This window comes from Phycodurus eques, chromosome 3 (genome assembly GCF_024500275.1).
Source record: "Phycodurus eques isolate BA_2022a chromosome 3, UOR_Pequ_1.1, whole genome shotgun sequence".
Taxonomy (NCBI): Eukaryota; Metazoa; Chordata; class Actinopteri; order Syngnathiformes; family Syngnathidae; genus Phycodurus; species Phycodurus eques.
This window is the reverse complement of record NC_084527.1, coordinates 23,685,438-23,700,894: the sequence shown is the minus strand read 5'-3', so window position 1 is coordinate 23,700,894 and position 15,457 is coordinate 23,685,438. Positions and strand designations below refer to the sequence as shown.

Here is a 15,457-nt window from a genome sequence, read left to right as displayed (position 1 = left end):
TCCATGGAAAGTAGCAGTCCCAGGTTCACTGCATGTCTGGCCACCGGGTGGCGGTATTGCTCCACCATGAAGCTTTTGTGGTTTTCATGCCACTTGTTGCTGCTAAAATAAACAAACTTTCCCATATTACCCCAGGGCAGATGCACCATTCTGGGGTCAGATGCTCCCCGGCTTTAAATCGCCCTCCCCCCTCCCACCCGAGCACGTCTGGAAAGTAAAAAGGCTCTGGTTTGGAAAACATTCTGACTAGCTAGCTAGCACTACTACATCAGTCTGATCTAAATTCATAATACATTTCTTACCGTTGTTTAGCTCATAGTTTAGTTGAACTATAACAGACCAGATCAGTGGTGTCAAACATAGCCCCCCCCGCCCCCCCACCCCTTTAACACTTTATTTATAAACATTTAACTACAAAGCATGCATGACTGAATGGTGCATGCTCACTTATTCATAATACTGTTGAAATAATTTTGGATTCAAAATTTCAAACTGCTCATGATTTGCAACAAAATTTGCAACAAGACAGTAATGAATAAATGTAAATATTTTCCGAAAGTGCTTGTAATTATTTGCACTAAAACAATAGGGGAAATTTTGAATAGCTGTTATTTATGGATTTTAAAACCACAGATATTGAGGTCCGGCCCGCTTGAGATTTAATTGGGGTAAATGTGGCCTTCGAACGAAAAGGAGATTGACACCCCTGGACTAGATATTAACATTTATGAGGATTGGGTTCCTCTTTACCCACGCTCATATTCAAACAGTTTCACATATTGCAAAAAAGTATTTCTTTTTTGATCAAGCTAATGGATAACCCTTCACAAGACTTATGTTACAGTGTAAAAACAAGTTTGTGTATGCGCATCCTTTAAAAAAAAAAACGGGTTTAATTTGTAGTGTAAAAATTTTACATCAAGTTGGCTCAAATAATTTCTTTGGATTCCCCCTAACCAGTAAAATAATTTCAATGTTAATCTAAGTTTAACAAGGCGGCTATAGTCCAGGGAAGCAGATGATATTAAAATAGGCTCCATCTAGTGGTTACAAAGGGAGTAATGGACGAGTGGCATTTTACCCAAGGGGGCGTCTACCCCGCTCAACCCCATTTTCTTTATTTCTAAATATGTTTAAAAAATATTTCAAGGTATTCCAACGTGCAAGATTTTTTAACCGTTTTAATTACTTTTAAAACTTTCATTTCATTCATTTTAAGGCTCCATTAAAATGAAACCAGTAATTCATTCATTCTAGGCAATTTTATTTTAATGTAATGATCTTTTGATTTTTAATATTGAGCCTGAATTCTAATTTGAATCCTTACATAATTGAATGTACCTAATGTATTTACATTTACCTGTTTGCATTCATGCAATTACGTAAATTGTCTTTCAAATATATTTTTTACAAATTTATCATAATGCTGATTGTCTTATTTTTAATACTTTTTTTCATCATTTGAGGCAATTTTAAAACAACGTTGTCTGTTTTGGTCATTATTTAAAATCCTGATATTTACAGACCAACATCATGTACATATTGTTTGAATTAATATCATTTTATTTTATCGTGACATTTTAATTCTATTTTTATTGAACTTGTTTTTGTTTTGTTTCATTTTAAAGTACTCTTTCTGTTTTTTTCAACTCTATCACATTTTTTTCTTATGTAATCTATTTTTATTATTATACAGTATAGGAATTGTTTTTGGGAAATGTTCACATCGCCCCAATTGGAGTGTGTACTGTGCAGGTGTACCTAATGAAGTGACCGATGAGTGTCTGCTTACTTTCCTTTTTTTTTTTTTTTTTTTTTTTTTTTTTTACTTCACTTTCCGGATAGAACAGCTGATAAAGTAGCATGAAGAACATCAAGTGGAATGTGCCTCCCTGGAGGAGGTCCGACGAAGAGGAGGAGGAGGCGGAAGAGCAGGACGTCATGTGCAGGAGCTTCCCATTTTTCTTCTCCAGGAGTGCGAATCAGGGAGGGGCGGAACTGCACTTCCCCACTTCCATCCAGGCTGCCGGACCTCCCCAGTCTTCCTCACCGGAGCGCGGACGCTACGCTTGGGGGAAACATTCCGCAACCTACCGGGGACTTTCCCCAGCTTCCCCTCCAGCTCCTTTCGGAACGAGCGTGAACGTTGGTGCCGCGGTGGAAACAAGACCCTTAAGACCCCTTCCAACACCACCACGAGTACTACCTGGACTACACTTGGATTACAAACCGGCTTGGCCGCGACCATGGCGGCGGCTCGCTGGATGGTGTTCGGCGCCCTGGCTGCAGCCCTGACCGCCCCCCGGGTGACACATGGTGGGTATTTTTGTCAGCAGTTGGCGTTTGTTAAGTGGGTCAGGGGTGATCAGGAGCACCCCTCGGGAGACTTTACAGGCACTGCCGGAGGTAACTCGCTAACATTGCACCTGCTTGCTTGGATAATGGCAAAGTAGCTGTGTTTATTTTTTTTTGCTGGATTGTGCATTAATGCAGGTCGAAGACGGGTTGGGAACGGACCTAAGAATGTTTATGTGCACTTTTGGGGGCGAAATTTGGTTCCAAAATACAGTAGAGCAAACTTGGTGAAACAATAATGTTACATAATGAAATACATAATGCAAAATAATGTAAAAATATTTGACACAAAGTACACAAATAGAAGGGAAACCTTTTGTTTCAATATTGAAAAATATATATTGGTACAAATGCAAAAATACTAGACAAAAATGGAAAATATTCTTAATTTATTGTAACAAACAGACATCTTTTATGATTTAAAGATTTTCCCCCATAGGAAATAATTTTATCATTTCAAAAAAATTCCCCAGGAGACATAATTTAACCCAGGTACAGTAATTATATTATTTCGTTCATTTAATATAATTACTTGTTTCCAGGTTCAAACTGTGGTGTTAGACAATAATAAAAAAAAAAAAAAAAAACAAACAAACCAGAATTTTCCTGTATTGTAAGGAATGTCACTTGCAAACGTTACCCCTGCTCGCTCTTCTACTTAAAATAACATTTGTGTATTTTTGCTTTATTGAGCCACTGAGAACTGGAGTGGACTAACTCAACTTTTTTTGTAAATTTTGCAAGGGAGTGATTTAAAGTTTTATGGCTGCAATAAAATGAGGGGGATTTATAGTGCATCTCGGTGACAATTGCTTCTTCTGGATACTTGTTTTTACAGAAATTAGGGTTTTCTTCAGCGTATGGCATTTAGATTTTGATGAGCTATAATGACACTTTAATCCACAACTGAGGTACTGTCGTCATCTTCAGTTTCAGAGTTTGGGATCCTGGTCAGTATTATCTGCGTTGCCTGAAAGAAAAACAAACTGGGTGTAGAAAAACATTAGTGCAATAGTGGTCTAAGTCCAAACATCTGTCATATCTATCAATATTTCATGAAAGATGATCAGTAACATTGAATTTCTGAGTCTTCTATTAATTATTTATAGAAAAAGAAAAAAAACCCACTGGAAAAAACGGAAATAATCTGTTACAGGGTAAAATTGTGGTGTTAAACCAGACGTGGGCAAATTTTGGTGCTCAATGTCCACATTTCATTTTTGAAACTGAACGTTTGGGCCAGGAGGTGAAAAAAATAAATAATTAAAAATAATCACATTAATGAAAGTAATGGTAATTGTTTATTGTATTTGTAATTAATTTGATTAAAAAGAATTAACCAATTGTTTAAAAACGTTAAATGTATGCTATTTCTTAAAGACCCATTTCACCACACTCGAGTCTAGTTGATAAAACTAAAATAAAATAACATTACTCACATGTTGAAGACATATGTAATGGAGTGGATTGAGATGTTCCAAGGCCAAACTGCGGTCATCGTAAAGCAGAAATAAAGAAAAGATGAAGATAATCTTGAAAAAAAAAGTTGAAATCTTACAATTGATAAAACAATCAATTGATTATTTAGGAGCTACAACCCAATACTTTTCCTCATTTAGTACTGTAAGAGAAGTCCTTTTTATTTACTTGCGTTCACTAAAGTGGAACAAACCAGTTTATACATTAAACACCAGTTTGCCAACATCAATGTTGATCAATGTCAAAGCTACACCAGTCTACTACGTTAAACCCAGTTGAGTCCAGATTTGATCCAAATGGCACCTTTGTCAATTTGACATGTTCAAAAATGTGTATCGCCATCAAATCCTATCGGGTTTATGTCATTTGTTATTTGTTATGCAGGGGCAGTAGCTGTTATGTCAAAATCAAGTTGAATCCAGATTTGATTCCAGATGTCACATTTAGGTGGACTGTAAATCTAGCATGTTGACCCCCCCCCCCCCCCGCACACACACACACATACCTCTACGTATATTCCCTTTCAAATATTGTCATGTTTACTTAATTAATCTGCTATTATTTATGGAAGGTCAGCAGTTGCTATGTCAAACCAAGTTGAATCCAGATTTGATCAAATTGTAAATTTAACATTGGCAAGCCTGTGTAATATGTTCAGACCTCTAGATCTGTGTCAAGTCGTGTCCAATTTGCATGTGTATACAGGTTCAGTACTTGTAATGTCAAATCAAATCTAATCCGGATTTGATTCAGATGTCACATTTGGCAGCCCTGTAAATCTAACCTGTTCACACACACAATATTCCCTGTCAAATATAATCAGTAGGCTTTACACGATCAGGATTTTTGGGGCCGATCACCGAGTTTAAAAAAACGATCACCGATCCGATCACAAGATGGAGGAATGTGTCTATTTAAATGACCGGTTCATTTACTGGGCGTCCCTGCTAAAGCTACTGCCCCTGTGGCGACGACAACAAGAGTGGATCGCGCCGACTGTATTATAAGGACAAAATGGGGGAAAACGTGTGTTGGTACAGTAAATAAACAGGTCATTTAAATAGACACATTCCTCTATCTTGTGATCGGTTATCGTTTTTTAAAACTCTCTGATCGGCCCCAAAATAATGATCGTGTAAAGCCTAGTGCTAACTTACTGTAATTAAATTACTTTATTTTTTAATTAAATTACTTCAATGACGTTATTGATCGGATCGGCGAATTATGACATGAAAGCCGATCGGCCTAAAATGCTAAATATCGGCCGATACCGGTCAGCCCGATAAAATCGGTGTAAAGTCTAATAATCAGGTTTACTGGCATGTTATTTGCTATTGTTTAAGAAGGATCGGTTCTAACCAAGTTTAATCCAGAGTTGATCCAGATGTAATTTCAATATGAGCAATCCCATGTAATATGTTCAAACATTTCTATCCGTGTCAAATCACGTCTAATTTGAATGTCATTTCCTGTGTGTGTGCAGGGTCTAATACAAAACCAGATTTAATCCAAATTGCCACCATTTAAATTTAACATAGAAAATCCCTGCATGTTCATATGCTTATAATAACTGTCAAATCTCACCAGATTCATGTAATTTGCCACATGTATGTAGGGTCAGTAGCTGTATTGTGAGTTTGAGCTTGATCCAGATTTGATCCAGATGTGACGCCTGGCACCAATTGAAATTTAACATCGACAATCCCATTTTAACATGTTCACACACTTATAGCTGTGTCAACCTCATCAGATGCCTCAAAATTAAAATCATCCAAGTTTACCAACTGAAATTTGACACCGACAATCCTACTTTAACATGTTTACAAATTTAGCTCCATCAAATCTCATCAGAATATGTGTATTCGGGATGACAAACTGTAACGCTCAACCAAGTTTTTAATCTAGATTTGATCCAAATTCGCACATACTTTACATCACTCATAATTTTTCAGATTGTGTATGCAGAATAACAAATTTGAACATCAAACCAAATTTAATCTAGATTTGATCTGGATTGCCGACTTCACACTATTTGAAGTTTAACATGGAAAATTCCATGTAACATGTTCACATATATCACTGTCATTTCTCCTCATATTGTGTATACAGGAACGCTAAACGTTAGTTTAATCCAAATTTGATCTAGATTTTACATTTAGTGCCAGTGTATACGCAGTGACCATTTCCTTCTCATCCAGTTTTCATATAATTTGTTACATATAGTCAGGGTCAGTAGCGGTAATATGAAGCCAATTTTAATCCCGATTTGATCCAGATTTCATGTTCGTGTCAATGGCTGCATACACTCCTTGAAGTCTCGGCGCCCTTTGCACCATGGTCATTGCACCGGACTATTGCAATATTAGTCATTCGAACTGCTCTAAGTGCTAGAGGACTCTGCATCTTTTGCACACTTGTCAAAACAAACAAACAAACAAAAAAATGTACCGGCATTACCAGACAACTAGCAACCCTTTATCGCTCAGTGACTGTTTTTTTCTTTTTGTCAATGTCTTTATGTCACAAAATTGTTACCTGTCAACTGACTGTCTGTTGTCGTACTAGAGCGGCTCCGACTACCGGAGACAAATTCCTTGTGTGTTTTTTTGGACATACTTGGCAAATGAAGATGATTCTGTTGCCAATGTAACATCACCAATCCAATTTTCATCCAATATTAATACAATTTGGTGGCACGGTGGATGACTGGTTAGAACGTCTGCCTCACAATTCTGAGGATCGAGGTTCAATCCCCGGCCCCGCCTGTGTGGAGTTTGCATGTTCTCCCCATGCCTGTGTGGGTTTTCTCCGCGCACTCCGGTTTCCTCCCACATCCCCAAAACACGCGTGGTAGGTTAATTGACAACTCTAAATTGCCCGTAGGTGTGAATGTGAGTGCGAATGGTTGTTTGTTTGTATGTGCCCTGCGATTGGCTGGCAGCCAGTTCAGGGTGTACCCCGCCTCCTGCCCGATGCCAGCTGGGATAGGCTCCAGCACGCCCGCGACCCTAGTGAAGAGAAGCGGCTCAGAAAATGAATGGAGGGGTGGATAAATACAATTTGTTACGTATAGTCAGGGTTAGTTGCTGTATTGTGGAACCAAATTCAATCCGGATTTGATCAAGAGATCCCGATTTGGACCCAATTTAAATGTAACATTTTATATATATATATTTATATATGTGTGTGTGTGTGTGTGTGTGTGTGTGTATGTGTGTGTCCATGTGTACATATAATACATACTGTATATACGTCACTGTAATACCTCATCAGATTGTGTATGCAGGACCACAAAGTTTAACATGAAAAGATGTGAAAGCCAGATTTGATGTGATTAATGGGCAAGTAAATTAAATTTAACATGGCCAATAGTTTTTAACAGACACTCATATATCTGTCTAATCTCATCAAATCAGGCTGGAATTTATTGTATTTGTGTTGGATTTTAATATTGTAAAAAGGTCTTGAAATGTAATCCTAATCCTTAAAATTCAGGTGGGTCAGAGAATGAGATGCGGAGGTGTGACGGCGATGCTGATGTTGTGAGCTCACATCTGTGTGCAGGAAATTTGACCTGTGTGATAATCCCAATCCTGCATGTACATAATCCCTGCGCATGGAAACATGACCCAGAAATGCACCGGTGCTAAACTTCACTCTCTTTCTTTTTCTGTGTGTGTGCGTGGGTAGGCGTGTGCGTCTACGAGGGATCGGTCCACGCGGTAGGTTCATCCACCTCTTTCTTATTTTCCTGCTTTCCCTGTATTGAGACGGGAATATCTCAGTTTATTAAACAGACACCTTGATGGTTTATTTACTCATGAATTATTCATGAGGGAGCATTGTTTTAATATGGGATCAGGAAGTCGACGCATGTGCAGGATGAGCTCAATGGATGAGTATCTTTTATACAGCATGCAACACACACACACACACACACACACACACACTTGTACATGATCACAACAGCCCAACTTCCTGTTCTGCTGGTTGAGCTGCTCCGATTGGTCAGGAATCAGGAAGTGCATCTTCTGTGGTTCTCTTAAAACTAAATGATAATATTATGATTATCTGATACGTACAGTAACTTGATGTGATGAGAGTTATTTTTTCTTGTAGCATTTTCATTCATGTAGCAAGAACCCTTTCGATTATGAATGTGGCAGAGCACTATAGATTTTTGAACAGGTGTGTGATCTGAGACACTCTTGGTAGCTCGTGGTCAAATGTTGAGATTGTGTGTACGTTGTGCCATTCCAAAATTGCATTTGATTTTGATCATACTTTCAGGAATGATTGCCGCAGGCCCGAGCAAGAATGCTCTTTATTCAGAACAGATATCAGAGTCAAGATGCTTTTTGTACCAGCCTGCTTTTTGTACCTGTCATATGAGTACGGTTGGGCATCGAGAATCGAGAACCGATTGGAACCGGGACTAATGTTCCGGTTCTCCCGGAATCATTAAAATAAAAAAATGTTGGTTCCCTGTTTCGATGCCTAGTCCGTCGACCCTGAAGAAGTGGCGAAAACCAACGAAGAAGCGGTGAAAACCAACGAAGAGCGCAGAAAACGTACTTGTGCCCAACGACGGCGGTGGCGATCCAAAGTGTGTCTTAACTTTGTTCAAATGAAGGACCAGTCGCCTCAGTGGAACAATAAGATTATGGACAAGATTATATTGTGCAAAGGAGGCTTTCACGATGTGTAGCGTCTGACGCGCTCCCTCCCGCTCTGAACCTCAGCCGACACCGCGCGGAGCTTCAGCTTTTATATTAGTCTTCAAACCAACGTAAGAGCCGATGACCAAAAAAAAAAAAAGCTTAACCTTGAGCTAAAACTTCACCGTAGCAACAAGGAATTGGGATAAAATTCACATAAACGTTGTCTCACAGTATCACAAACACTAACCTTGTGCCTCATCGGTGGGTAGGGAAAGGAATCAGCACTTTATAGCATTTGGTTCCATCCCTTAAAAAAAAAAAATCACCGGTGCCGGGTGAAGTTACTTTTCATTCCAAAATGCTGAGTTCCAGTGCGTACCTTTCAAAATAAAAGGCTACACTCTTAAAACAGGAAGTCAAGTTAAAACTTGCACATGTAACCCATTTGAGGTGATAACACAGTCCCAAATAGCGATTTTAACAATGCTATATTTAACTTTTAGCTGAAACATTAATTAATAGATATTAAGTCAATTGGATGACACACATTGTCTTTTAGTTTCTAGGTTTTCTATTGATACTAGGCTTTATACGGTCAGGATTTTTGGGCCCAATCACCGATCAGCGAGTTTAAAAAAAATGATAACCGATCACTGATCCGATCAGAATCGAGCAATGTGTCTATTTAAATGACTTGCTCATTTACTGTATATCCTTGTGCTCCAAAAATTATATTTACAAAAAATAATGTATCTTTGTTCATCTATTTATGCCAGTGAGGCATAGTTACAGACAGAACAAATGAATGGTCTTCTATTAGATGGCAGGAAGTACATACAGTAATTAATGTATCCACTTTTTATGATGTTTTTGCTTGTGGGTGTACCGTGAGGTTTTTCAATTGTAAAATATGTGCCTTGGCTCCATAGAGGTTGGAAATCACTGCAGTAGTCAGATCATGTATTCTGATCAGTCACGTCAAACCAACGTTACAACATGACAGAAATAATGGTCGTAAACCTACTGACTTTATTGTAATTAAATTACTTCACACACACCAAAACTTTAGAGCATGGTTCGAGAGAACGCCTGCATGTTCGCTTACAACCATTAGTGCTAGCTACATAACGTTTTGTTGCCTGCTTGCGAGCGGTATCGTATTAAAAGTACGTGAAAATACCTCGAGCAAGCCTGAAACAAACATCCTCCCCCGAGCACCAGTGACCACCAACACACGTTTTTCCCCATTTTGTTTTTATAAACACACGGCGCGATCCATTATTGTTGTCGTCGCCATGGTAACGAGTGTATCTGATCGCGTTTGAGTTGACAAGATGAAGCCCAGTAATCGTAAAAAACGTGTCAGAATACAAGATTTTATTGCAGTAGTCTGACATAGTGCAATCGTGAAAGACCAAATTTTTCTGATCTTGTCTGATCTGGGTATTACATGTTGTCTGTCTCACACCACCAACATGTTTTATTCAAATAACTTTATTGGTGGGCACATATTTACAGTACTACGTCAAAACACATGCGACAAGGCTAAAAATAAACTAGCTTTTGGATTCGAATATACTGTACACGATGGCGACGTGGAGTAAATGTCTTTTGTGGAGCCGCTCAATGAACAGGCGAATTATGACATTAACGTCGATCAGCATAAAATGCTAATTATCGGACGATACCGATCAAACCGATCAGATCCGTGTAAAGTCTAATTGATACTGGTTATAAGGAACCCTGAGTCAAATGTTCATAATTTGGACACCCTTTATTTAAACCATGCAAACGTTTTTGACCCAGCCCCCTAAAAGAATCGGAATCGCGAATCATTTGGAACCAGAATCAGGACCGGCGTCACTCAAAAGCAAATGACGCCCGACCCTAAATATGTGTAGTTTTTTCTTAAAATCACGTCTCAACGTTGGATCCGTTCCTTGTCACCACTACAGCCGGTCACATGTCGCATTCCAGCGCAATGTGCAATTTGCAATTTGCTCTTGTTGTAAAACACCACTTGTGTCTTGCAAAACAACTAGTAATCTGACCATAAAAGCCTCTCTAAAGAGACGTTCCCAAGGGGGAAAAACAGCAATCCCGCCCCCTCTCACACTCCCTATCTTTGCTGTGTAATTAAAAGCGGAAACGACGGGACATCACATACAGTACCTGTGACTGGATGGTTCACAACTCTTTTTCAAGGGGATCATTTGTCGCAGCCAACATGTTCAGTCAGTGTTTATAGTAGAAGACGGTGTTTTTTTTCCTTTGGGGGTGGGTGGTGGGGGTGCAGTTGGGATGTCCCGGCATGCTGCAACATGGTCCAAACGGCCATTCTAGAGTTCAAAGAGAAGAAGAATTCCCCCCACCTTTGGCGGTCCTGAGTGCAGATGGGAACAAAAAAAGCAAAGTGGAGATGAAAGTACGGGAACATCACAGGTTGGTGTGGAATATTGAAAAGAGGAAAAGCAGATGTTCAGAACAGTCAGTACTTTGCATTCAGATGGATACGCTGACATTTGCACAAAATGTCACCCACTTTCTGATGAATGCCGATGGAAGCTGAGACAAGTGGTCCAAAGTTCATAAAAGACAAACTGAAAAGGCCAGATCATTAGTAATGTTATATTTGAAGACCCTAAGAAGTGCATTTAGAGATATCCATCCATTTACTGAAAATGTGCAAAGACTGAGAACTATATATTACTGAATTGTGTCGACATGTGTCGACACTTCCGCCGCTTCGGTTGTTAAGAAGTAATGCTACGTTTACTCCGTTAAAGTGAACTAAATGCCGATTGCTGCATTTATTTATCAATTATTGCTTTTTCGTGTGCGAGACTACGACTTCGACTTCCCGTGCCGCAACCAGAAAGTAACAAAGAGAAAAATCCAGCACTTAAGAAGCATCCAACGACCTTGAAGACTGCTAAGTGACAGGTTCACACGGGGTTGCCGTGACTGTGCACATGCATCGCATCCATGCACGCGTGCAACATTTACAAGGTGGCGGCCGTAAAAAGTGATTAAGCGACGGGTGCTGCGTCACCATTAACGTCTGAGTGGGGCTTTTACGAGCTCTTTTCCTCTGCGTTGGTGTCGGGCACAGCGTCGCGTGTCGTTACTTCTCCCGCCAGACTATAAAAATGTCACATTATCTGATTCGACATATTGATTGAGCAACAATGACGTTTTTTTTCATATCCTTTTTCCTACTTACGCTATAGTCAGTGTTACTTAGCAACATGAATTTTGGTAGCCATATGACTATTGTGTTAAAGATGAACTAGTCTTTCAGTTTTTTTTCTTCTTAAATTCAGCCCCCCGCAGCCAGATCCACTTCACAGCATGAAATTTGGTAGGCGTGTCTACCATGAGTAGACCCACAAAAAGGTTTTCAGAAGCCATACCTAAAATGCCACAACAAGTCAGTCATCTTGTTCTGAAGTAGCCATTTTAGGTTCATTTTGGCCGTTTCCAGGAGTCCTTCGAATTAATTAGAATTCTGCCCCCAAAGCAAGTTCCACCAAACAACATAAAATTTGGTAGAAATGTCGATCAACAGTATACCGTCCCAAAAAATCCTCAATATGTCATGTCAAAAACAACCCAGTAAGTTGGCCTTTTTGATTTGAAGCAGCCATTTTAGGTATGGTTGGGCATCGTTGGAATTTGAGCAATTCCGTTCTCGATCCCAGTTCCTTATTTAGGTTACGGTTCCAAATGATTCCGATTCTTTTAGGGGGCTGGGTCAAAAAAGTTTGCATGGTTTAAATAAAAGGTGTCCAAATTATTAAAATCCATTTTCTTAGCAGCCCGCAGCATAGACTAAAATGATTCTGGGTTCTTTATTAACCAGTATCAATATCAGACCCATGTACTAAAAGGCAATGTGTGTGGACCTCACCCAACTGACTTAATATTCATGAGCAAAGCAAAGCAAATTTATTTGTATAGCGCATTTCATACACAAGGTAGCTCAATGTGCTTTACATGATTAAAATAATTTAAAAACAAAGAAAAAACCCAGCTTATAAACATTTAAAACAAAGAGAAAAAATAAAAGTACAATTAAAATAGCGCGCAGTGCAAGAAATATCATTTAAAAGTGGAAATGGTTTTTAAAAAAGCATGAGGAAAAAGAAGCGTTTTTAACCTGGACTTAAAATCATTCACACTTGGGGCTGACATCACTTCTGTTGGCAACTTATTCCTTTTGTGTGCAGCATAATAGCTAAATGCTGCTTCACCATGTTTGCTTTGTGCAAACTCTGTGCTCCACTATTTGACCAGAGTCTGTCGATCTCAGAGCCCTACTGGGTTTATATGCCATTAGCATTTCTTTCATGTATGCAGGTCCTAAACCATTTAGTGATTTATAGACCAGTAGTAGAACTTTCAAATATATTCTAAAGCTGACTGGGAGCTAGTGTAAAAACTTTAGAATTGGCGTAATATGCGTTGACCTCTTTGTTCTGGTCAGAACCCGAGCTGCAGCATTCTGAATGAGCGAGCTGCAGCTGTTTAATACTCTTTTTGGCGAGTTCTGTCAGAAGACCATTACAATAGTCAAGCCTACTTGAGATAAAAGCATGGATGAGCTTCTCCTGGTCTGCTTGACACTTGACATGAATTAATGTCTCAGCTAAAAGTTAATTATAGCATTGTTAAAATCAGTATTTGGGACTGTTTTATCACGTCAAATGGTTTATATGTGCAAGTTTTAACTTGACTTCCTGTTTTAAGCTTGTGGCCTTTTATTTTGAAGGGTACGCACTGGAACTCAGCATTATGGCATGAAAAATAACTTCACACGCCACCAGTGATTTATTTATTTATTTTAATGGATGGAACCAAATGCTATAAAACGTTGCTTCCTTACCTTACCCACCGATGACGCACAAGGTTGGCGTTTGTGATACTGTGAGACAAAGTTTATGTGAATTTTATCCCAATTCATTGTTATGTAAAGTTGCTATGGTGAAGTTTTAACTCAATGTTAAGCTTTTTTTTTTTTTCTGTCATCGGATCTTACATTGATTGGTTTGAAAAGTAAAATAAACACTAAAAGCCATCAGTGCAAAAGTGCACCCAACCGTTACTTTGCTAGCTGTCTCAATGTTGACATAGACGTATTTTATTGTTTCACTCACCCAATTGACTGAGAGTTGACTCCACCGAAGCTCGGCGCGGTGTAGGGTGAGGCTCGGAGTGGGAGGGAGTGTGTCAGATGCTACATTGTAATGCGTGTTCTTTTTCCTTGGTTTTCGACACGTCTTCGTTGGTTTTTGCCCCTTCTTCTTCGGGATCGACGGCCCAGGCAACGAAACTGGGAACCAAAATGTTTTAATTTGAACGATTCCGGGAGAACCGGAATGTTAGTCCCGGTCCCAATCGATTCTTGATGCCCAACCCTAATTTTAGGGTCATTTGGCCATTTCCGGGGTCCATCGAAGTCCCCTGCAACCAGTTTCACTTAGCAACATAAAATTTGGTGGACATGTCTAACATAAGTAGACCCACTAACATCACTCAAGAAACCATGGTAAATGGACTGCACTTATATTGCGCTTTATCTACACCATCAAAGTCCTCAAAGCGCTTTACAATGGGCGGCTGCTGGAGTCTTGCCCAATGACACTTTGACATGTGAACAGTCGGAGTCGGGATTCAAACCAGGGACCCTTCGGTCACTGAACGACCCGCTCTACCTACTGAGCCACAGCCGCCCGTGTCAGAAAAGACACCAGAAGTCTTTCATTTTGGTTTGAAGCGGCCATTTTAGGGTCATTTTTGCCATTTCCACAGGGCCTTCAAATGATTTGAAAATTCAGTAGCAGGCATTTCTGCAATTAGACTGAAGAAAAATGTCACTTGCTTCAAATAGAATAAAAATTCAGCACCCAAGCCCTGTTTCATTTTGGAACATGACATTTGGTAGGCATGTGGAGATGCACAACAAAGTCTCAAGAAGCCGTGACCAAAAAGAGAGGAAAACAGCCTTTTTAGGGTCATTTTGGGACCTTTTCAGGGGTACTTAAGTCCTTAAAATTGCTACCAAATTTTACCATGTATACTAGACAGATGAATGACACAAAACTCTGAAAATGATGTTTTGGTCATTGCATTCGCCATGCAGGCGAAATTTGATGATTCACCCACAAAAAGACAAGAGTCATAAGTACAGGAAACTCAACAAGGTCAGATCTTGACCAAACGTGTCAGGTAGCAACATGAAATTTGGCAGGCATGACGGTGAAAGCAAAGTAAGGGGAAACCGGATTAGTGGTGAGGAAGACCAGTGGGAGACGAGATGTGGGAAAACTAGTAGGAGAAGAACCCACAAAGTCAAAAGTCTCCTTATGGGCCAGATTATCGATTCTGGAGAGGTTTGATGAGAATCTACTTTGGATGCTAATTTAAAGACAGGTTTTTTTTTTTAATAAATGTTGGAACAGGAACCATATTGATTTTGACTACAGCGTCTGATCTAAGGTGCTTGATATAGCTTGAGACAGATCCTTCTACTTTTCTACGGTTCAATTCTCAACCGTTCTTCTTGAAACAAGGGGCGCAATCCTAAAGGAGCAACACATTGTCCATTGAATTTGAGCAAAGAATGTGGCACAAACTGTTTGAATTCTTTCCATTCTATTTAATTATGTCATTACTGTATGTTTTCATAAAGTGCTATATTTCTTATTTAAAAACACAATTTTCTGGGGTGCGGGGTTGGAACAGATGAATGGATTCCCATTCATTTCAATGGGAAAGACGCTTTGAGATGAGAGTATTTTGAGTTACGAGCATGGTCACAGAGTGAATGAAACTCGAATCTCAAGGCACACTTTTACTTTTTGAATGTTTTTAGTCGACATGAACTCCCGGCAAGATGACACATTCTGCTATGTGCTCCTTTGAGAGCTAGATTGTGAAGAAGTATCCCCCTCAAAAATAAA

General features: G+C 39.3%; 1 protein-coding gene and 1 long non-coding RNA gene across 2 annotated transcripts in view; one reads left to right on the top strand and one right to left on the bottom strand.

The window, feature by feature from the left end:
• The first annotated feature begins 1,989 nt into the window (after positions 1 to 1,989).
• fras1 (Fraser extracellular matrix complex subunit 1) overlaps positions 1,990 to 15,457 on the top strand; it is a 229,904-nt gene continuing 216,436 nt past the window's right edge. The window contains 2 exon segments of the mRNA XM_061672741.1: positions 1,990 to 2,316; positions 7,525 to 7,556. Coding sequence (XP_061528725.1) covers positions 2,247 to 2,316; positions 7,525 to 7,556 — 102 coding nt within the window. The 5' untranslated portion in view covers positions 1,990 to 2,246.
• LOC133400277 (uncharacterized) lies at positions 2,961 to 14,025 on the bottom strand. Its single transcript, XR_009768324.1, has 4 exons — positions 13,652 to 14,025; positions 10,668 to 10,878; positions 3,795 to 3,843; positions 2,961 to 3,325 (listed from the first exon to the last, which is right to left on the bottom strand). It is a non-coding gene; the product is annotated as an uncharacterized LOC133400277 (long non-coding RNA).